Genomic DNA, 24,926 nt, shown 5'->3' with positions numbered 1-24,926 from the left:
TCACTGTAGGAAACATCCTCCCAACATCCACTCTATTCAGACCATTCAACATTTGATAGGTTTCAATGATATCCCACCTCATTCTTCTAAGCTCCAGCGAGTACAGGCCCAGAACCATCAACTGCTCCGCACATGTTAACCGTTTCATTCCTGGAATCATTCCAGAGATCCCCATCTGGACGCTGTCTAATACCAACACATCCATTCTTCAATAAGGGGTCCTCTCAAATGAATGCTAACATTGCATTTGCCATCCTGGCCACCAACTCAACCTGCACATTAGCCTTAGGGAATCCTGCACAAGGATTCCCACATCCCTTTGCACCTCTGGTTTTTGAATTTTCTCCCCTTTTAGAAAATATTCTGTGTTTTTATTCCTTATACCAAGGTGCCTGACCATACATTTTCCTACACTATATTCCATCTGCCAGTTCTTTGCCCATTCCCCCAATCTGTCTAAGTCCTTCACAGACACACTGCTTCCTTGACACAACTTCTCCTACACCCATCCTTGTATCATCTGCTACTTGGTCACAATCCTTCAATACCATCATCCAAACGAATAACATACAGCGAGAAAAGAAGTGGTCCCAACAGTGACCACAGCAGAACCCCGTTAGCCACCGGCAGCCAACCGTAAAAAGCCCCCTATATTCCCACTCTTAGCCTCTTTCCAGTCAGCTAATACTCTACCCATATAGTATATTTCCTGTAATACCATGGGCCCTTACCTTGTTACAGTCAGTATCCTTGAGTGGCAACTTGACAAAGGCATTCTGAAAATCTAAGTAAGCAATGTCCGCTGAATCTCCTTTGTTCATTTTGCCTTTTATTTCCTCAAAGAAACCCAACAGATTTGTCAGGCAAACTTTTCCCTTAAGGAAAACACATTGACATGGGCTTATTTTATCATGTGCCTTCAAGTACCCTGAAACCTCATTCTTAATAACAGACTCCAACACTTACCCAACCACAGAAGCAAACTAGCCCATAAATTCCTTTCTTCTGCTTTCCTACCACAACCCCCCCCCCCCACCAATCTTCTAGGTCTCCGGAACCATTCCAGAATCTAATGATTGTTGAAAGATCATTACTACTACGTCCAGAATCTCTTCAGCCTCACTATCCCTAAATACCCCATAGGCCCAGAGCTTTTGAAAAGTGTGAGAAGATATGGGTAGAAAATTACATAGTATTTGAAAATTGGAAAGTCTGGAAATTGTATTATGCAAAACGTTGCTGTACAACAGACCTATGTTTTATCCTGTGCCACAAAGGAATGATTTTCATGGATACACAACATGCAAACTGTTTTGGGCATATGCAATACATTCCCTCAGTCTATAATGAGGTTACACAGAACAACCACATCACCTCCTCCTACTGTTCACCATTCAGTTTGTATATATGGAATGTATATGAAATTCACTTCTTTGTGGCACAAAGTAAAATGAATATTGTTTTCCTGAACAGCAGTGTTTTGCACAGAACAAATTCCAGACTTACCATTTTAGCCACTGACTCACCAGCCACTTACAGGGAAATCATGAATTAAAGAACAGTTATGGTGAAAGACCATTCAGTTGAATCAGGCTTGGTTCTTTATAGAGGGAATCTAATCAGTCTTAATGCCATCTTTTCTGTATACTGCAAATTAATAGAAATAAATCTTCCAAGGGACAAAGTCTAAACAAGGAAGTACAAAATAAAACATTCATTATTATAACCCAATGATAGAGGGAAAATGACAAATAGTAAAAAAAAATTATGTGAGTTATTTCAGTGTCTCCAACAACAATCAAAATATAAAGGAATCGGATTCTACTTTTTAAGGTATACTTTCACTGTAAGAGATTGTTTGGCCAAAATTAAGATTTATCATGCTGTTGAAATTTAACGTTGAGTACATGATGATTACAGGGCACCAGGGAAAATATTTAAAATTAGCTTTAGGATTGATTGACAGTTCTGTATGGAACTGTTAAACTTGCACCTTTGAAGATGTGGGGAGATTAGGGACTCCTGTGTGAAAGAAAGCTTCATCTTTCTGCAGTGCTGACTAGCAGTGATTCCCCGTATGTATTCTGACCCTTTTCCTGAAGGATTACAGTAAACTGCTATGAGCTGTGTGTGAATCCAGTGCAGTTTTGAACTTCAGTGATCACTTAGTTTACTTCTGCATGGATGAATTGATTTGCTTTAAATTAAGTTAAATGTTTTAAAAGTTTTTAGTTTGAATATCAGTATTTATTTGTTTTTGAATGTCTGTCATATCATTGTCAAACCTTTATTCTCTGACAATCTTTTTGAGAGCAGGTCTAGCTTACTTAACCAACACTCAATTTGCCAGCATGGTTTGCCATTTACAATCTGACAATTCAAGATTGCTTAATATCATTTGCTGTACACTAGTGTAAGGAGAACAAAATAATTGTTACTCCAGATATGTTACAGTACAAAAGAAACACAAAAGATAAGGAACACAATAATAATAACTTTATAAAATCACAAAATAAATAAAAATACATAAGATAGCTTATATACATAGTACATAAGGTGACTGATGGGAAGTAATGGTGGAGTTAGTGGGTGGGGGTGTTTTTCAGTCCTATTGTTTGGGAAAACTAACTATTTTTGCGTCCAGTGGTCCTTGCATGGATGCTGCATAGCCTCCTCCCTGATCGAAGTGGGACAAACAGTTCATGAGCATGGTGTGTAGGCCTTCCTTCATGATGTTACTGGCCCGTTCCTGGCACCTTTCTGTATATATGTCCATGATGGCAGAAAGGACTGACAGTGCTCCACTATTCCAATCAACTTGGAGTAGGCTATACCTGAGGAAGTTTACACTGATAGACCCTCGGCAGAGCCTGTACAGTGGGTATTCGAACCCTAATACTCCAGTTATGGGCAAAAACTTGGATTATTTAACAGATTTTTGGGTTGAATGGAAAGAAGAATCAGAGGCCAATATTATAGTTCAATATTACTTTAAATATTGTTCCATAATGAAAGAAATTCAGTGTTACAAGATTGCAGTTGTTGAAAATACTGTAGCTCAATAAATTATTATGAAAGTGGTAGTATACGTTTGTCCTGTTACTACCAAATAGAGCTTAAGTTTCATTAAAATTTTGCCACACTATTGCTCAGAAAAAGTCTCCTCCCCTACTGTGTGTTTAATATTTAAGTAGTATTTCAATAATACTGTAACCATATTATTGATTAAGCATTCTTTGTTTAAATGATTGATTTCAGGTTTTATGTAAAAATAAGTGAATTGTATTTGTCATGACGCTGCCATGATTTGTCTGAGCCTCACATAAAGTAAAAACACAACTAAGGCGCGTTTCATTTTGTACTCCTGTCTTTTTATTGCTAAGGGGCCAGCTAAAGTTGCTGGCCACCCCAAGACTCGGAGCCACCCTGGATTGAGCTCCCTTCCTCTCCTTGCCTCCATGGGGTCAGTCAGGCTGTCTTTGCAGTTACCCTAAGGCTGGTCTGTTCCCTCCCCTTCTCCATCTGAATCCCTGACAGTTTCCGCGGCAGTTGACCTTGGCAGTCATCCCGGCCCTGCATCCTAGTAAGGGTCCCAGCCCTGCGCTCTTAGAAGGAGTGCCTTGTCCTGCCCAGGAGTGCCTCGAAGAACCTTAGCCTCATCCAGTCCTGTAGCCACGTCATGTCATCGCCTAGTTCCAGGATCCGAGACCCAGGTTCTGAGTCCTTGTCCAGTCTCTGGCTCAGAGTCCAAGCACATGCTCGTAGTTCCCAGTTCCTTATCCTGGTCCCGCATTCCTAGCCAGTCTTAGCCCAAGTCTGTGTTCCTGTCCCAGCTCCTAGTCTTTGTCCAGTCCCTAACTCTAGTCCAGTCCAGTTCCCAGTACTTCAGTGTCTGTGTCTTGCATTTGGGTCCATTCCCAATGCCCCCCATGTGACAGTGTCATGAAATTTGTTAACTGTATTATATATTGCAGTACAATGCAATACATGATAATATAGTAAGAAAAATAGTTAAATGACTAAAATAAGTAAATAAATCACAGAGTAAATATATATATTTATATTAACTGGATTAAAAATAGTGCAAAAATAATGTTCATGGGTTCAATGTCCGTTTAGGAATCGGATGGCAGAGGAGAAGAAGCTGTTCCTGAATCACTGAGTGTGTGCCTTCAGGCTTCTGTACCTCCATCCTGATGGTAACAGTGAGGAGGCATGCTCCGGGTGATGAGGGTCCATAGAGATGGTCGCTGTCTTTCGGACTTTGTCTTTGTCTGTACACCTCCTCGCTCAGCACCATCCATGGACCCAAGCAACTCTTCCAGTCAGGCAAGGATTCACATGTACCCCCTCCAACCTTATCAGCTGCATTCAGTGCTCTCACTGTAACCTCCTCTACATCGGTAGACTAGGCAGCTGTTTTGAGGAACACCTACGTGGCTGTCGATGATGATAGTTTTGACTTCCTATTTGCATGTCATTTCAAATCCCCTTCCATTTTCCATACCAACATCCATCTGTAAGTCATTATCCTTCTTTACTGCCAAGGTGTGCCCCAACACAAACTAAAAGAATAGCTCCTTGTATTCTCTTTAGGCGACATAAAACCCAATGATATAAGCATTGAATTTTACTACTTGGGTAACACACTCGCTGTGCTTCTTTCTCTCTTACTGGTTCAGCCCCCCCCCCTCCCCCACTTCTGGATACTGTTTCATTCCTCTTCTCACCTGGTTTTATCGGCATATCACTCACACCCTCACCTGATTCTCAGATTCAGATTTACTAATCACACGGACATCAAAGTATACAGTGCAATGCATCATTTGTGTTAACAACCAACACACTTAAGGATGTGCTGGGAGCAGCCTGCAAGTTTGCACACGTTCTGGCACCAACATAGCATGCCCACAGTGTTCAGCAGAACAACACAAACAGCAGCAGTAACAACAACAACAACAAAGCAAAGCTAAAAAGCAACAACAGCAAAACAGGCCTCTTCCCCTTAAACCCACCCGCTGCCTCCAACCTTAGGATAGGCCACTTCGGGCCTCCAGTCCTAGGCCCCAGTCTTTCATCAAGCCTCCAACCTGTCTCACAGATCTTTGGCCTCTGACCACCGGACAAACCAATCCGAGGTTTCAACCTTCGGGTTTTTATCTCCAGAATCAATGACCTCTGGACTGACATTCGGCTTTGCCCTCCTGACTTTGCTGACATTTAGCTGGACTTTAACTTCAGGCTTCGGCCTCTTGTTTCATTGATTACAGGCCTCTGACTTCAGGCCTCAACTCCAGCACTCAACGACCATGGATTTGACCTTCAGGTCTCAACTTCTGGACTTGCATGAAAGGGGGTGTGGACCAACAGCCCTCGTGCCTCCTACCCATGGTGTCCTCCAATTTGAGGGTCACTGAAAATGAGGATTGCTGGTCGACCGGAACCGCAGAATCGCTGACCTACAGTCATTGGGCACTCTGATATGGACTCCAAAACCATTCCTGTTTATCACCATTTGAGCCATGATCTCAATGGACCGCAGCTTGGCACCATCTAGATTGAACCCCCTATCTGCTCCCCCCAGCTTCTTCCATCTGTCTGAATATAAGTTGACTCTGACAGGAAATAATAAAGGAGTAGAGGTGGGTTAGTGGGTGGAGGTGTGAATCAACCTTACACTTGGAGAAAGTAACTGTTTTTGAGTCTGGTGGTTTTGGCGTGGATGCTACATCACCTCCTTCCTGACAGCAGAGGTCCATACAAGTCTATGGCAGTGTGGGTTTGATTCTTAACCATGTTACTGGCTCCCCCTCCTGCACCCGTATCTTTCTACATATACGTCCTTGATGGCAGGTAGACTGGTGCTGGTGATGTGTTGAGCAGTTCTGACTACCCATTGAAGAGCTTACAGTGCAATTTCTGTACCATGCAGAGATGCAGCATGTTTGGTTGCTCTTTACTGTGCATTTGTAGAAGGACAAAAGTATAGATGAGCATGATCCAGCTTTCTCCAGCTCCTCAGAAAGCAGAGTCATTGGTGAGCTTTCCTGATTGTGAAAATGTGTTCTTGGACCACAAAGGTTTGTGTGTGACGTGCATTCCCAGGAGTTTGAAACCACTCGCAGTTTCCACTGCTGTGTCGCTGATATAAAGAGGGATGTGAGTGGTGCAAGTTCTCCTGAAGTTGATAACTATCTCCTTTGTCATGTTGACAGTAAATAAGAGACTATTTGCCTGGCACCAGGCCTCAAGCTCTTACACCTCCTCTCTCTAGGCTGTCTCATCAATTTTGGTGATGAGCCCCACCACTGTCGTGTCAAACTGATTGTGGAAAAAATGACAAGGACGAAGCAGAAAGGCTGTAAATGTGAAAAAGCAAAAAATGTTTGAGATGTGCCCAAGGCTGTGAGATTATTCTATTCAATGAGAACTCATTAACTGTTCCTAAAGTTTACGATGTTTGTGACACTTCATATTTAAACTTGATGTTTACTTTACAGCTTGGTCGAACTTTCTCAGTTTGTTGAGGGAAAAACAAGGCTTGAACTAATTCTGAAATCAACTGTTAACATGCGTTATAAAGCTCATCTACTGAAGATTAAGGGTCATGGAATAATTCAGTACCAAAACAGGGACTTTGGCCCAGAGGGTCTACACCAACCACAGCATCCTCCCTGCTGGTTCCTGTTAACCATATTCAGCCCATAACCCTCTAAACATCTCCTTTCTACAGTACGTAACTATCAAGATACCTCCTAAATGCTGCAATTGTATCTGCCTGAAGCATTTCATCTCACAACTCATCCCATGTACTCACCTCCTTCTGTGTAAGGAAATTACCTCTCAGGTTGCTTTTAAATCTCTCCCATCTTATATCTGTGCTCACACGAGGAAATCTGCAGATGCTGGAAATTCAAACAACATGCACAAAATGCTGCTTGAATGCAACAGGCCAGGCAGCATCTATAGGGAGAAGCACTGTCGATGTTTCGGGCCGAGACTTTCATCGTAAGCTTTCAGTCGTGAGGAAGGGTCTCAGCCGGAAACGTCAACAGTGCTTCTCCCTATAGATGCTGCCTGGCCTGCTGAGTTCCACCAGCATTTTGTGCCTGTTGCTTATATCTGTGCTCTGTAGTTTTGGATTCTCGAACCCTGGGGAAAAGATAATGACTGTCCACATTGTCCATACCCCTGCTCTGTGAGATCACTCCTTATTCTCCAGCACTGCAGGGACTAAAGATCCAGTGTGGCCAACCTCTCCTTATAACTGAGGCTTCATAGTCTAGGCAGAATCCTCATACATCTCCTGCATCTCTTCTCCAGTTCAACAGTCTTCCCTATAACAGGGTGATCAAAACTAATCAAAACACAGTATTCAAAGTGAAGACTCACCATTTAGGACCTTTTCAAAAGCCTTAACTAAAGACAACATCCACTGACCTACCTTCACCTATCCAATTTGATGCTTCTTTGAAAAACCCCAAAAGATTTGGTAGACATGACGAACTACACAAAAAAATTATGCTGACTGTTCTTGAACAGATTCTTGATTATCCAAGTGATGGTTGATCTTGTCCCTCAGAATTCCCTCTAGTAACTTTGCTACAACTGAAATTAATCTCATCAGCCTGTAGTTCCCTAGTCTGTCTTTGCTACTCTTGAACAATGGAATAACCTTTTTTCAGTAATGAAGCAAGTATATACAAGGGCCTTCACCATTTCTTCTCTGCTCTCCCAGGGGTGCACTCAGTCAGACCCTGTGGATTTTCCCAATTTATTAAGCTTCAACACCGCAAATGCCTCCTTCCTTTACCATGTATATGATCCAGGACCTCCTGCGGCTCCACACTTAAGTAAACCTGATGGTCTTTAAAAGGACCTAATCTCTCCGTAGTTGTGAAGAACATTTTGGGATTATCTTTAATCCTGACTGTCAAATCCATCCCATACCCTTATTTCCCCTCCTGATTTTCCTCTAAAACTTTGGCTTAAACTTTTCAGATTCATTGGTAATTCATTCGTAACCAAATCCCTAAATGTGGTGCATGCCTCCTTTTTTTCTGTCATCAGAACTTCAACATCTCCCAACAGCCAGTGTCCTCTGAATTGGTCGACCCGGTCGACCCCAGCGAGATTCTGCTGAATGCCCTCAAAGTTAGCCATGCTCCAGTTCAAGATTTTAACCTGTTCTATCTTTTCCCACAACTATTTAAAAGTTACTGAAGTTGTGGTCTCTGAATCCAAAGTGCTCCCCAAACTGCCGCTTCATTTAGTTGGTCTGCCTCATTTCCTAAACGGTGGTCCCTTTCATGAGAGTGTTCCTCTCTGCCTTGCAGGAGTAAACTGTCTTGGACACACCAGACAAATTCCACTCCACCTAGGCTCTTAGCACACTGGGTGGCTCAGTCAATATCAGGTCATTTGAAATCACCCACTAGTACTACCCTACTGTTCTCTCTGCTACATGCAATTTCCCAACACATCTGATCCTCAAATTCCCATGGTCTAATAGGGTTCAATAACACAGCCCTACCAAGGAGACCAATCCCATCTAATTTCTAAGTTCTACCCAATTTCCTCAAAATATGATACCTTAACATCCTTTCTAAGTACTGTTGTTATGTCCTTCCTGATTAAAAAAAGCAACAACTTTCCATTCTTAGCTGCTCCTCCTCACATCTGAAGCATATATATCTAAAAGTTGGTCTCTAAACAGCAGATGGGTTACAGTCCAGCCCATATATGTCTGCCATTGTGGCTTCGAGGATCAGGCCAGTAAGTTGTGATGGATAATGAAATAGAAAATACATCAGTGAGGTGGAACATCTCAGAGTCTGGATATGTTCATAAGTTGTGTTAATGGAAGGAAGAGCTATTTGAACCGATAGAATTAACTTTATTTATAGTTTACCCTGCATCAGTGTGAATGTGCATCCTTTACTGTTCCATTGAGAAGCAAAGAATCTTCTGCCTCTTGATGGCAGCACTGAATGCAAACAGGTCTTTTTTTCAAAGACAAGAGAATCTGCAGATGCTGGAAATCCAGAGTATTCACACAAAACGCTGGAGGAACTCAGCAGGTTAGGCAATATCTATGGAAATGAATAAACAGTCAATGATTCAGGCTGAGACCCTTCTTCAGAACTTGAAAGGAAGGGAGAAGATGCGAAAATAAAAAAGGATGGGTGGAAGAGAAGGAGAACTAGCTAGAACTAGCTAATAGGAGAAACTAGGTCAGTAGGAAAGGTAAATGGCTGAAGAAGAAGGCATCTGATAGGAGAAGAGAGTGGACCATGACAGAAAGGGAAAATAGAGGGTAACCAGAGGGAGGTGATAGGTAGGAGATGAGAAAATGTATGATGCCAGAGAGGGAAATAGAAGAAGAGTGTTGGGGGAAAGAAAAAATATCAGAAGGAGAAATCAATGTTCAAGCTATCTGGTTGGAGATTACCTAGAAGCGATATGAGGTGATGCTCCTCCACCCTGAGAGTGGCCTCATCATGGCAGAAGAGGAGGTCATGGACCAACGTGTCAGACAGGAATAGAGATAGGAATTGGAATCGTTGACCACTGGGAAATTCCGATTTTGGAGGATGGAGCAGAGGTGCTTGACAAAGCAGGCCCCTAATCTATGTCGAGTCTCACCAATGTGGAGGAGGCTGCACTGGGACCACCAGATTCAATGGACAACCCCACCAGATTCACAGGTGAAGTGTTGCCTCACCTGGGAGGACTATTTGCGTCCCTGGGTGGAGGTAAGGGAGGAGGTGAATGGCCAGGTGTTGCTTGCAGGAATATGTGCCAGGTGGCGGATTAGTCAGGAGGAATGAATGGGCAAAGTAGTCATGAGTCATGGAGGGAGCAATCCCTGTGGAAAGCAGAGAATTGGGGGGGGGGGGGGCGGTAAAGATGTGTTTGATGGTAGAATGTATTGCTCACCTTGTAGGTTTCCATATCTATCCCTGAAAGTTGGTAAGATCCAGACACTGTTGTAGGAAGTATTCATTCTGACTATATGCCTTACTGAAATTATCTTCCTAAGTACAGTAGCTCTCATTCTGAGGAAATGTTGATACTGTACATAATTATGTTTTACCATGCTTGTGTAATATCCTGATTGCTTGGTGCATCCAGATGTAGACACAAGACATTGCCATTTTACTAAAAGGCAGGCAGGCGTACATATCCCCTGCCATATCTCACCCTTGCGTATCAGTTTAATGCATTGACCCATTTCTGCATTTTCCTTCCTATGTTTTGAGGCAGTAATAAATATAAACACATGCTGCATGTGATAAAATCGATAGCAAAAATAACATCAGATGTTGATGTCAGTTCATTGCTTATTTGAACTGAATTTGTAAAATGTAAGGAACAAAAGCCTTATCACATTCAGATGAATTTTCCTTCTGAATGGGTGGACACAGAGATTAACCATTGAAAAATATGAAGCTATACAATTTGTCTGCAAGAGCATGGCAGAATTTTAATACGGTTGTGGAAGAAGAAATCTCCAGGGCAGTTTCTGCACAGAAATGTACAGATGACAATGGCCTTGGCTTTCAGGAAAAGTGTCATTAGATACGAAAAGCAGGAAATTATACTGCGCCTATGTAAATTATTTTAATCCCAATTGAAATATTATGTTTAGTCAGAGCACTTTAAGAAGGATGTGTAAAATCTGAAGAGAGACCTGGGGTTCACTAGAATCCAGGATAGGAGTTTATAGTTGCATGGATAGACCAAGAGAACTGTAATTGTTACTTTTTGAATTAAAATGCTGAGGAGGTGTGAGAGAGGTGTTTAAAATTATGCATGCTTTGGATGGACTTGCTGAAGAAAATTGTTTCCAGTTGCTGAACTATTAATAACGAGAGGGTGTCAATGAAGTGTAATTTACAAAAGAACATGAGGTGACACAAGGAGAAATATTTCCCTGAAGTTCCTGGATAGATTTGCAACATATTGCTTGAATGCAAATACAAAATTAACATTCAGAACAGAGTTGAATAAATAATCGAAAGTGAAACAGTAGGAGATTGAGAATAAGTCTTCATTAGAACTGATATAGACCCCTTCCCTTCCGAAGTATTCTCTGTTTCTATGAGTCGAGGAAGAATTTCAGTCTGATACTGTTATTTTAAAACTTTATCCAAAAGCTTCCACAGGTATCTGCAGATAGTTGATTACCAAGCCCATGCAAAGTGTCAGGTACACAAAGGTTCAAAGATTCATTTATTATCAATATATGGAGTATACAACTGAGAATCTTCTTCTCCAGATAGCCACAAAACAAAGAAAAACATGGAAGTCAGTTCAAAGAGAAACAGCAAACCACACCCCACCCAAAAAAGAACGGTCACATGATCATCAACCCACCCCACCCCCCCCAAACCCTCCTCCACCTACACAAAACGCAACAAGAAGACTGGCCCCCAAATCCCCTTCCCCACACAAAAAAATGAACATTCTAATCCCCCTACTACATTTTGAAGGTTTCCCCAAACTATAACAGGTTTAAACTTGGAAAAAATTAGGAGTGGCACTATCAACCCTTCGGTTAAATTTGAAGAAACTTGTAGACCATTTATTCAACATTTTCATATGATATAAGCTGACCTTTTCCGAATCCTTCTCAATGACTTTTTGTTCGTGTATAGAGGAGCGGAGTTAATGACAAATAAAAATTTTAACCGGTGAAACATGGCAGCCCAGCTTTTGTTTTGTTTTTATTGGTTTTTTTGTTTGTTTAGGGGGACATTTTTTTTCTCTTGTAAAAAACTTTTTTTCTTTGAATCTTTTTCATGTTTACTTACTAAGAGATTGGGAGGCTTAGATTACACGTTACTCGGAGTCTGTTTCTATATACGCTAACCATTATTAATGTAATCCCCATCTCTTTGTATCACTATCATTGTTATATTTATCTATTTGAAACTCAATAAAAAAGATTGATAATAAAAAATAACATAAATACAACAAGAAAATCGATCCTTAAAGCCACCTCCCTCAGACAAAAAAAACAGAAGGGACAGCATAAAAACCGTAAAACTGAAAATTTCCATAGTCCATATAGTCAAAATCAATAAACGCAGAACCTTAGTAATATCCTCCAACATCATCAAAAGAGAGAGACTCTGCTCAAATGCAGAGGCCTACCCTCCAGGCATAGCAACAGGCCATGTAGGCTCCTTCTCCAGCAATCAAAAGTAGTGAGATTTGCAACATCATAGTTGCTTATTTCAGGATTATTATATTTTTGCCAAGATAAAATTATAGTTTCTTGAAAGAAAGTGAATAATGATTTTGTCTATTGGTTGATTTATCAAAATAAAGTGTAGGATATACCTTAAAACATTTCCAATGAAATGTACATTGCAAAACTAATAATTTTGTTTGATGATCTGTATGTTTAAATATCATCATACTTAAGAAATTTATTATCAAGTCCTTTGAACCTCAACATCTACCAGTTTGCTTCATTGTTTTTCCATTATGCCAAACACACTTTTTATGCACTTTAATATTATACATAGTGACAGGAATGTATTTTTTAAAGATTTTCCACAGTTAAATGAACCATGAAACCTCACAGACAAAATACTCACAATCTTGCTATTCAGCATTCATTACATCATTTCTCCACTTAGATAAGCCTCTTGTTAGCCCAATGGTGTATATGATGAATACTGACAATTAAACCCCTCAAAGAGCTATGCGCATTTGAAAAAGAGAATTTGTACTGCATTTCAAAAAATGGTTAAGATAAATCAGCCTATCTAATGGGTGTCACCAGGATAACTTCCAGTTCTCAAATGGCAGTGAACCTTCCTCCTGTCTGTTAAGAAATAGGACCTATGGGATCACAATACATCACAGAATGAGCCTTGATGTCACGATGGAATATTCTGAATAAAAGTCAAAAGTTGGACTTCTAATTGAGTATCCTAATAAGGATATATGAGGGAAATTTTTCAGAATCTTAGTAAAATCAATTAAAGCAATGGGCAGGGTCTTGCTGACTGTTGTTGAAACTAGAAATATAATCTGTCAGTTTGCTTCATAGCAGACTCCATAAAGAATGCGCTGATGGAATTGAGAATTGCTGGGATTCCCAGCATTGTACCTAGTGCAGCATCTAAGATCCCCCATTGATCTCATTGGGAAATGTAAGGAAATTAAGTTAATTCATTAATTAGCTTGCATCAGTTTAATTATAGGTAAATTTCAGGAAGAGTTTTTCAAGTGTTTAATGATTTACTAATTGACCATTTAATTATCTAACATAGCTTGCTTCTATTTTAATAATCTTGAAATGTTTCTGAAGATGAAAACAGAATGTTTCCATTTGTTTCCAGATGACAGGGGTGGTGTAGGATAGGAACTGTTTCCACTCAGATCATATTGCTGAACTCAAAGACATGGAGGGTCAGTGTGACTGGCCGCCAACATTCAGACAAAGTAAATGTGAACGTAGTGGAAATGACGTGATGTACGTGGCACTCCTATGAACCATTAATCTGAAATTTTATATAAATAGTACACAAACCAAATTTTGAAAGCCTTATTTTCAGCTTTTCTCTTTTGTTATTCTCTATCTTTAATCACAAAGATAAAGTACTGGCTTATTCATCTACTTTCTGTCCTTAAGGAATTATGAAATTAGGTTAGAAGTTTTCCTAGCATAGAAATGAAAGATCTATGCTCTGACTGAATATTAATTAATGCAGCCTTTATTACCGGTTCTGTCAATGATGTGCAGTGCCCAGATGTGTGATCATCTCTAAAAAGTAAGCACACGGAATTTGTCAGTGCAATAATTATTTCCATAGAGGACAGGTTGATGAGTGCAACTGATTTGGATGAGAAAATTGGATTTCTTTCTGCTTCCTGAGATTTTTGAAGACAAGTTATTTCCAACAGCTTATCAAATGTGAAAGGAACTTTTACTTAAACTCTTCACATCTTTATTAATGGCCAAATGAACTATGAAATGAGTTCGGTATCAGAGCATGCGTGCTGTGAAGGAATATGCAATTATGTGTAGTAACCGTGTCTTAGAATCGTACACACAAAAATAATTTATGTACAGGCTGTGCCTGGGTTATGAATCCCAACTTAGGGATACCCTATATGCAGCATGAACAAACTCCCATTAAATTGAAATGTTCAACATGTAGATCTTCTTTCCTACAAATGGCAGAACTAGTTTCCTCTTTCTCTTCACTTTTAGTAGTCATTCTTTATAATCAGCTCCATGTGTTTTAGATGCCATTTATTACAATACAATGGAAGTATAGCTGCCATATTAAGTGATTCTTGTGTATTTTCCAACTTCGGGACAAAAGTGATTTGTGGACATCTGTAAAAATGGAAAAATAAGGTGGGCCTTCATTAAAGCAGCAACATCTTGACAGAAAACAAACTCTGATATGGTTCTTTGTATTTTCTCACACAATCTTTCAGAAATCTATTGAAATTCAGCCTTGAAGGTTGTTCTATGTCACACTGCAAGCAATCTGTGCTTGTTTCGTCTGGTGTCTGCTGAGAGTCTCCTGATAGCATGTTGGCTCTGAATTAGAGTTCTAGTTCAAGTACTATTTCAGATAGATGGACACAAAAAAAAGCAGAATTGCAGTCCTGAGGGACTGTTGTACCTTGGAGATGCCATATTATGAATGAAATGTGTTTTGCAAGGTCCTGTGTATTCTCTCTAGTGGAATTACAAAGAAGTAAAGTGATATCTCCTTGAAGTCCTGCATATATTTAACCTTCAGTTAACCTTTCTGAAATGGATCATTTTCTTACTACCACATTGTGGTTCATGAGGAATTGTGAGAAAATTTTCTGATGCAGTTTCTAATTGCAATAATAATTTCTCTTCAAGTGTACTTACTAGGCTGAGAGTACTTTAGAAATATTTGAAATGTTGCTATATAAGTGCGAGCATTTTTAATTAATTCAATTCTTCCTGGTAGTAGCTTATGTAACAGTGACCTTGCAAAACACATTTCATTCTTACATCATACTTACAGGAAACAGGAGATATCACCATAAATATCAGTAGTAAAGGCAAGGGTCTTGATGCTCCAGTTAGATTGACTTTTCTTAGCTTCCATTGCCTAGCCTCATTGTTTGAATTAAATTAAATTAATTAATTTACTGTTTCTCTGTTAAAAAGAATAAAATTTGAATACAATATATTTATCTCAATCATTTTGAGTTGACAACCCATGCTGACAAATAGTTTTGATTATCAGTATGATTCCTAGTGTAGCATGCTGTAAGCAGGTTTCACTGCTGATGGAATTATTTCTCTGTAGCAGCAATGACTAGAGATAATGGGGTTTGGAGTGCTGGCAGCTATCCAATGAGAGGACTGTTGTTCTTTTTTGTGAGTCTGGAAGAGAGAGTTTTGTGGGGTTTTTTTTTGCTGGGGAGAGATGAGGAGGGAAGATGCAAATTGAGTGAGTTGGTAGACTGCCGGACAGGGTGGACTTGGAGCGAGGGTCCGAAGGGCAGCGATGATCAGAGGAGGTTGATGGTGGAAGACTGGCTTATCAGTGAGCTGCAACATTGCACAATAGACTGTTTCATGAGAATGGGCCCTTTTTCTTTTTTTTTGTTTTCTTTACTAACCATATAAGTCAAAGTAAGAATTATAAAGCTTAATCGCATATTGTGTACTGTTTGTTATTTTGGGGTACTGATTTTGTATGTTTCTATAAGATCCCCTCTCATTCTTCTGAACTTCATAGAGTATAGTCCCAGGCAACTCAATTTCTCCTCATAGGTTAACCCCTTCATACCTGGAATCAACCTGGTGAACCTCCTCTGCACTGCCTCCAAAGCCAGGATATACTTCCTCAAGTATGGAGACCAGAACTGCACACAGTATGTCAGGTGCGGCCACACCAGTACCCTGTACAGTTGTAGAATGACCTCCCTGCTCTTGAACTCAATCCCTCTAGCAATGAAGGCCAACATTCCATTTGCCTTCTTAGTAACACGTTGTACCTGCAAGCAAACTTTTGCGATTCATTAACATGCACTCCCAAGTTCCCCTGCACAACAGCATGCTGAAACTTTTACCATTCAAATAATAATTGGCTCTTCTATTACTCCTTCCAAAGTGGATGATCTCACTTTTAACAATGTTGTATTCCATCTGCCAGACCTTCACCACTGACTGCCAACTGGAGAAGCACCCATTTATACCAACTCTCTGCCTTCTATTGGTTAACCAATCCACTATCCACGCTAGTGCACTTCCTCTGACTCCAAGCATCCGTATCTTATTTATAAGTCTCTTGTGCGACACCTTACGGAACGCCTTCTGAAAATCCAAGTTTATGACATCCACCTGCCCACTTCACTCATTATGTCCTTAAAGAACTCCAGTAAGTTTGTCAAACAGGACCTGCCCTTTCTGAATCCATGCTGCATCTGTCTAATGGAACCACTCCTTTCTAAATGTTTCGCTATCTCTTCCTTAATGACAACTTCAAGCATTTTCCCAACTACAGATGTTAAGCTAATTGGCCTATAGTTGCTCGTCTTTTGCCTACATCCTTTTTTAAAAAGTGGCATGACATTTGCTGTCTTCTAATCTGCCAGTATCTGCCCAAAGTCTAGTGAATTTAGATAAATGATTACCAATGCATCTACTATAACCTCCACCAATTCCTTCAGTGCCCTGGGATGCATCCCATCAGGACCAGGGGACTTATCTACCTTCAGGCCCTCTAGTTTGCTCATCACTACCTCTTTAGTGACAGTGATTTTATCAAGGTCCTTACCTCCCATTTCATCCATAACATCATTCTTTGGCATATTAGACGTGTCCTCCATTGTGAAGACTGGCACAAAGTAATCATTCAAAGCCTCAGCCATTTCCTTATCACCCAATATCAATTTCCCCTTCTCGTCTTCCAAGGGACCTATGTTAACTTTAATCACCCTCTTCTGCTTTATACAGTATATTTATAAAAATTTTTGCTATCTGTTTTTATATGTTGTACTAATTTACTTTCATACTCTATCTTCCCTTTCCTTACTTTTTGTTTAGTTGTTCCTTGTTGCTTTTTAAAGTTTTCCCAATCCTCCAGTCTCCCACTACTCTTTGCGACTTTGTAAACATGAACTTTAAACTTGATAATCTCATTTATTTCCTTAGTTATCCAAGGCTGGCTCTCCCCACACTGACTGTCCTTACTTTTGACTGAAATATACTTCTGTTGAGCAGTGTGAAAAATCTCTTTGAAAGTATTCCACTGTTCATCAACTGTCCTCCCAAAAGCCTGTGCTCCCAGTCCACATTAGCCAACTCCTCCCTCATTCCATTGTAGTCTCCCTTGCTCAAGCATAATACTCTAGTTTCAGATCTAACTATTTCATCCTCCATCTGTATGTGAAATTCAATCATACTATGATCACTCTTTCCAAGAGGATCCCTGTCTACAAGATCGTTAATCTTACCTGTCTCATTGCACAGGACTAGGTCTAGAGCCTCTCTACCTCCCGCTGCAACTGGATTCTCAACTTCCTAACCAGAAAACCACAATCTGTGCAGTTTGGTGATAACATCTCCTCCTTGCTGACGATTAACACTGGTACACCTCAGGGCTGTGTGGCTAGTCCACTGCTCTACTTCCTACATACACATGACTGTGTGGCTAGGCATAGCTCAAATACCATCTATAAATTTGCTGACAATACAACCATTGTTGGTAGAATCTCAGGTGGTGTTGAGAGGGAATACAGGAGTGAGATATCCCAACTAGTGGAGTGGTGTCGCAGCAATAACCTAGCATTCATGTCAGTAAGATGAAAGAGCTAATTGTGGCCTTCAGGAAGGGTAAGACAAAGGAACCCATACCAATCCTCATAGAGGGATCAGAAGTGGAGAGAGTGAGCAGTTTCAAGTTCCTTGCTGTCAAGATCTCTGACAATCTAACCTGGTCCCAACATATCTATGCAGTTATAAAGAAGGTAAGACAGCGGCTGCACTTCATTAGGAGTTTGAAGAGATTTGGGCTGAAAACAAATACGCTCAAAAACTTCTATAGTTGTACCGTGGAGAGCATTCTGACAGGCTGCATCACTGTCTTGTATTGCGGGGGGTGTGGGGGGAGGGTGCTACTGCACAGGACTGAAAGAAACTGCAGAGAGCTGTAAATTTAGTCAGCTCCATCTTGGGTACCAGCTTGCAAAGTACCCAGGACATCTTCAAGGAGTGGTGTCTCAGAAAGGCAGTGTCCATTATTAAAGGACCTCCAGCACCAAGTGCCTGCCCTTTCCTCACTGTTATGAACAGGTAGGAGGTATAGAAGCCTGAAGGCACACACTCAGTGATTCAGGAACAGCTATTGTGGTCTAACACCACTGATGTAGATCGAATTTCTTAGCAATAATTTCACTTCTTCTAAGTATTCAATTGTAAAATATTCAAGAGTTGCATCTCATTATGAATGACCTCTCAGAATTGTAAAGTTGTCAATTGTTAACTGATAGTAAACAGTTAAATTGATTGAAAAGTGCTAACATCTGGGTTAAAGTTATGGATGAAGTCAATCTCCTGCATTCCTTCTATAATCCTGCAATAATTTTCAACCCTAAATCATTTCTCATAATAGGTACTTACTCCTGAATATGAAAGGTCAAATTTTGTTTATTTTTCAAACTGCACAAGTATTAGAATTAGCAAACCTCCGCTATAATTAGCAAATCCATTACAATGCTTATTCACTGGGGGGGATGTTTCTTGTTGCTCTTACAGATATTTTGACTGTGGGCAAAACTGAAACCAACAATAATAACAGGATAGAAATCTATTATCACTCACATGTCCATTTAATTGCATCAATTTTATTATAGACATCAACACTTAATGTAAATGAAAATTGTAGAAACATTAACAAAAGACGATATGCTGTTAAAATCCCTGAACTTGGGTGGTCACAATTGTATATTTTTAATGCTACAATCACAGGCCACCAACTAAGTGGCATGTTCACATTTAACTCAGTTCAGCTCTGTGGATGAAATCCAGAGTAGTTGGTTAGTTTGGAGTTCTTCCATCTCACTGTTTAGTGCATTGATTTAAGGAAATTCTGAAAGCGGTGATGCTGTGCTGGCCTTTAGTAAACTGGTTAGTCTGTACTAGCTATGCACATTGTCAGTGGCTGTCATGCAAGTCTGAATTATTCTGCTGCAGACTTATTGCCTGGCCTAACCTAACTGGCATGGATGCCAGTTTATGATATCTGGTCATATATCCCAGGCATTATGGGGTCAATTTTAATTTCACAATGTAAACTTCATCTTAAAGTAGGCAACTACTCTGCAGTTCAAAGGAAACCAAGGAATAAAACGTGAAATAAATTTAACCTTACATAATATTTGTACAAAATTTAGTTCATTTTCCCCATTTCTAAGCTTTAGTCTTTTTTCTTTCAGCAGGGATCCTCTGGTGATTTGATGATCAGAAACATTCAGCTTAAACATGCCGGTAGATTTGTTTGTATGGTCCAAACTGCTGTGGACAGTGCATCAGCTGCAGCTGACCTGATTGTCAGAGGCAAGTATCCCAACTTCAAATGAAGTTTACTCACTGATTTATAATCTTATTAAGTGGCTGAAATACTTTCCTTAAAATGCTGCTGCTGGTTCTATATACATTTCTAAATATATTAACTATATGTGTTCTGATATGTTTTAGCACTTCACAATATGAAGTCCTTTTATTTGGAGTCCATATTTGTTTATTCTGACGCAGTGATCTATTTTATTTATTATGGGTGTGAAGAATGCAAAAATAGTAGCATGGTAACATGGATGAAACATGTGTGAACCAAAGAAAATTGTATCCTCTGAATAATACGTATGATTATGTTTTTAAATACTGTAGTTAATGTTAATGGGTACTTGATAATCTGGAGAACCTTTTTCTTTATTTTATACCTGTGATTCTGTGACTTTAAGAACATATTTTTGCAATTTTTGAACATGTTGTTTGGTTAAGAACACTGGGAAAGTAAACTCAGTACTTCTTCGTGTTACTCTTAATGGAAATTTATAGGTAAAATTCAAAACATGTTTGTGAAAATCCATGTGTTTTTTTTTTACTAATCTCCTTTCTCTTGTGCCAGTTAAGGGTCTGGATGAATGGCTTTATTTAATTATCTGAAAGTATATTCACAAAACTGAAGGATCAAATATCACTTGCAAATGTAGGTCTTGAATTATTACTTAAGGTCTTGGGTAAAAGACCTTGAGTAATAAAGGTCTTGTAAATTGTCTTATGTTTGAAGTGCATATAGGGAATATACTACATATATATTACAACCACAGTGACACACTCAACAAATACACAAAAGCAACCATACTGCTTAGCCCAGTGACAATCTATCCAATCAAATAAGTTATACTTACCACTAATAAGTCCAGGAGATACATTGGAGGGAAAAATACTTTTTTGCATGGAAATGGTACTATTATGTTGAAAGCTTCTATATATTTGTTATTGGAGTCCGAGAATGAAAGGTACAAAATGTAAAAATGTAATTACTTTGAAAAATCCGCCATTATGAAGTGAAATTATACATAGTGAAAGTAAGACCCCAGTATTATTTTATAATTCAAAGATCAAACAGAATTTGTGAACATGATAGAACTTATTTGGCATACCTTCCTTTAATTGTGTAGGCAGAATAGTGCTTTTAATATTTTAGAAATATTTGAGTAAAATTGTACATTGTTTGATTAAGCTTTCTTTGTAGTGCACATAATTCATTATGGGTTATATGTAAAAGTATGTGAACAGCATATGTCATTATGCCACCACGTCATAAGTGCATGCCTTACTAAAGTAAAACAAATCTGACATGTGTATCCCCTGCTCCCATCATTTTCATTCAACAAACTTCTGGAGTAACAAAACATAACAGTGATGACAGTATGTTTTAACATGAACCCAAGGTGACTATCAACTTGTAGAAGCACAGCACATATTTTTCTTCTGAAAGGGGAGAGGGATGTTCAAGTTAAAAAGGTAGAAAACAGGTAAGATTCATGGGTTCATAAACAGTGAGTACAGGTGATAATAATATAAATAATAAAAAAGACAGAAATGACTGGCTACATTGGAAAGACAGGTGTATTTGATTGCACACTGGATAACTGGTTGATGTATACTTAATGAATTGCGCAGCATTTTGAAGCAAATGAAATAGCCAATGAAAAGCAAGTGCCAGTGTTACTGAGTACATTAGGTGGAAAAGAATACAGTTTGTTGTGGAGTTTAACTGCTCCAACCAAACCAGCCAAAATGATCTGTGCTTATATCATGTAAGTAATGTAGGAACATTTTGAACCAAAACCATTGTTGACTGCAGAATGCTTTAGGTTTCATAAGCAGAATGAACTTCTAGTCAAGGTGGTAGAGCAAACAATTCCTCAGACAACATCTTGCAGATAGCCAGTCTTTTCAATTATTTCACATTCTCTACATCTTCTGCTTGTTGTTTCTGTAGCTCCCTGGCATGCCTTAGGCTCACTCAGCTCACTGCCGTCTAGGGGGAGCAGTCTTCGGCCCTGTCAAACTAGGTGGCCAGCTTGTGTGGATGCTGTGTGATGTCCACACCCCGCCAAATAACAGACAGTACACCATATGCAATTAAATGATTACACTTTATAGATATTACTAGAACTAAGTGATTAATAACGATGTAGTATATATGAAGGAAAAGAAAATAAAGAAAAGGTGCCAAACTTTTCAAAGTCCAAACCACTTTGTGCACAGCCATTGGAGCTCAATTAATGAAGTCTTCTGGCCACCATTCAATCCCCTCAGACCTCCTCGACTCACAGCTCAGTACCACCTGAAGTGATCAACCCACATATCTGTCTTTGTCTCCTCTCCTCGCCAAAAATCCTGGCCTCAGAGCTCTGCTCTGCCCAGCTTACAGCATCGCACCCCCTCTCTCTCACCCCCTCACGCCGACTCCCCAAAAACCCGCCAACAATATCTTACAGACTCAGAAGAGAGAGAATAACATTAGTCCCAATTGGTTAACAAATGAATACAATTCTCATTATCAGTAATTTTAACCCAAATAAAACTGCGAGAGAAAGCACTTATCATAACAAAGAAGCATTCCTACTTTTAACAAAACGAAGAAGCCATTTTGATTAACATACGCAGGAACAGAAGAATCCCCTTACACAAACCCCCCCCCCCCCACAAAGAAGAAACCCCCTACACTCTCCCCGCACCAAATTCAGTCATGTCCTCATGACTACTAAAAAACTCGCCACCCTTCCTGCCAACACACACCCTAACCCAGGCACAAACAGTGACATTGTTCCCCACACAGTAAATCTCACGCGCTGTTCCTCATGTGCTACATAGGTCAACTTAACTGGGAGTTCCCTGACCCTCCGAGACCTCCGTACCCCTCACCTAAACCCTCCAGGCTCAGACACAACTGAGAATACCACGGGTCCACTTACCAACTCCTCTCTCAATCTCTCACTCATGCCCCCTGCTGCCCACAGCTAGCCTTCCCCACTACACCTGACTCAGTGGGTGAAGGGACAAAGATCTCTTCCTCATTCAAGTGTGATGCACCATCAATAACTCTCTCTGAGACGTGAAGTCGAGATATCGGCTTTTATTGACTGGAAGAAAGAACAAGCAGTAGTTGACCACCATACTACATCCTGGAGACTGAGGGCCGGCTCAGGCCTCAATCGCCTTTATACAGGGGTCTGTGGGAGGAGCCACAGGAGCAGTCAGCAGGGGCAGGGTCCAGACAGGTATATGTAGTTCACCACATTCACCCCCCCCCCCTTGTTTTAAAAGAGAGTCCCCATGGGGCGAAGTTTCTTACAAGTATATTTACAGGTTAAGTCTATTAGGTGGTTGAATCTGTCGCTGCAATCTACGTAGCACCGGCTGTGATTGCACAGGTGCCGGTGGTGATTGCACCGGAGATGGTGGTTGTGCTGGTTCCGGCCTGACTGGAGGTGTCAGCCCACTAGGCATCAGTGATCCCTCATGCATGTGCGAGGCGCCTGGTATATGCGCGTATAGGAGTGTCATGAGGAGTCTGTGTAGGGCTCGGTGTGCACGGTGTCACCTCAGGTACAGGGTTCATAGTTACCGTGGAGTGTTCGGGGTAGTGGTCTGCTGCTCCTGCGGGTGCCAGGTCGCGGACGGAGACCATGTCCTCCCGCCCATCAGGTAAGACCACATAAGCATACTGGGGGTTCGCATGTAGAAGGTGAACCCTCTCAGCCAGTGGGGAGTATTTATTGCTCCTCACATGTTTCCGGAGCAGCACTGGCCCTGGGGATGTCAGCCAAATTGGTAGGGTGGTCCCAGTGACAGACTTCCTAGGAAAAGAAAATAGGTGCTCATGAGGGGTGGCATTGGTGAACGCACATAACAGAGAGCGGATAGAGTGGAATGCCTCAGGGAGGACCTCCTGCCATCGAGAGACCGGCAACCCTTTTGACTTAAGGTCTAAAAGTGTGGCCTTCCACACTGTGGCATTCTCCCTCTCCACCTGTCCATTTCCCCGGGGATTATAACTCATGGTCCGACTAGTAGCAATGCCCCTAGCCAGCAGGTACTGGCGCAGCTCGTCACTCATAAAGGAGAACCCTCTATCACAGTGGATATAGCAGGGATATCCGAACAGAGTGAAGAGCTGGCGCAGGGCTTTTATGACAGACGTGGTAGTGGTGTCAGGGCAGGGGATGGCAAAGGGGAACGGTGAGTACTCGTTGATAATATTGAGAAAGTAGACATTGCGGTTGGTGGAGGGAAGGGGGCCCTTAAAGTCAATACTCAGTCGCTCAAAGGGGTGGGTGGCCTTGATAAGTTGCACCTTTTCAGGACGGTAGAAGTGTGGTTTGCACTCAGCGCAGACTTGGCAGTCCCTGGTCATCGTCCTGATGTCCTCAAGGGAGTACGGCAGGTTCCGGGCTTTCACGAAATGGTAAAATCGGGTGACTCCCGGATGGCAAAGATGTGCATGGAGGGCGTATAGCTGGTCGAGCTGTGCGCTGGCACACGCTTCCTGGGATAGGGCATCAGGGGGCTCATTGAGCCTTCCAGGCCGGTACAGGATATCATAGTTGTAGTTGGAGAGTTCTATTCTCCACCGCAAAATTTTATCATTTTTGATTTTGCCCCGCTGTTGGTTGCTGAACATGAACGCAACTGGGCGCTGGTCAGTCAGCAAAGTGAACCTTTTGCCAGCGAGATAGTGCCTCCAGTGCCTAATAGCTTCCACTATGGCCTGGGCTTCTTTCTCCACCACGGAGTGCCAAATTTCAGAGCCTTGAAGGGTATGAGAAAAGAATGCTACTGGCCTGCCTGCCTGATTGAGGGTAGTAGCAAGCGCGAAATCAGAGGCATCACTCTCTACTTGGAAGGGAATGGTCTCGTCCACCGCATGCATCGTTGCTTTGGCAATGTCCCCTTTAATGCAGCTGAAGGCCGCGCAGGCCTCGGCAGAGAGGGGAGAAGTGGTAGACTTGATCAGGGGGCGGGCCTTGTCTGCGTTATCGGGGACCAATTGGGCGTAATAGGAAAAGAAGCCCAGGCACCGTCTGAGGGCTTTGAGAGTGGTGGGAAAAGGGAGTTCTAACAGCGGGCACATACAGTCGGGATCAGGGCCAATGACCCTGTTCTCCACGACATACCCAAGGATAGCGAGTCGGGTGGTTCCGAACACACACTTGTCCCTATTACAAGTAAGGTTCAGGGCTTTGGCCACTTGGAAAAATCGTTGGAGGTTGGTGTTGTGATCCGGCCAGTCGTGACCACAGATAGTGATGTTATCCAGATAGGGAAATGTGGCCTTCAGTTGGCACTGGTCCACCATCCGGTCCATTTCCCTCTGGAAGACATAGAC

General features: G+C 41.1%; 1 protein-coding gene across 1 annotated transcript in view; it reads left to right on the top strand.

Annotated features, from left to right (window-relative positions):
• The window catches only part of LOC132377892 (contactin-4-like), a 1,978,611-nt gene that overhangs the window by 1,697,129 nt on the left and 256,556 nt on the right, over positions 1-24,926 (top strand). The window contains exon 17 of the mRNA XM_059944356.1: positions 19,459-19,579. Coding sequence (XP_059800339.1) covers positions 19,459-19,579 — 121 coding nt within the window. The remainder of the gene's footprint in view (positions 1-19,458; positions 19,580-24,926) is intronic.

Source organism: Hypanus sabinus, chromosome 19 (assembly GCF_030144855.1).
Source record: "Hypanus sabinus isolate sHypSab1 chromosome 19, sHypSab1.hap1, whole genome shotgun sequence".
In the NCBI taxonomy this organism is placed as follows: Eukaryota; Metazoa; Chordata; class Chondrichthyes; order Myliobatiformes; family Dasyatidae; genus Hypanus; species Hypanus sabinus.
Note: the sequence above shows the minus strand (reverse complement) of the source record. Positions and strands in the feature narration are given on the sequence as shown.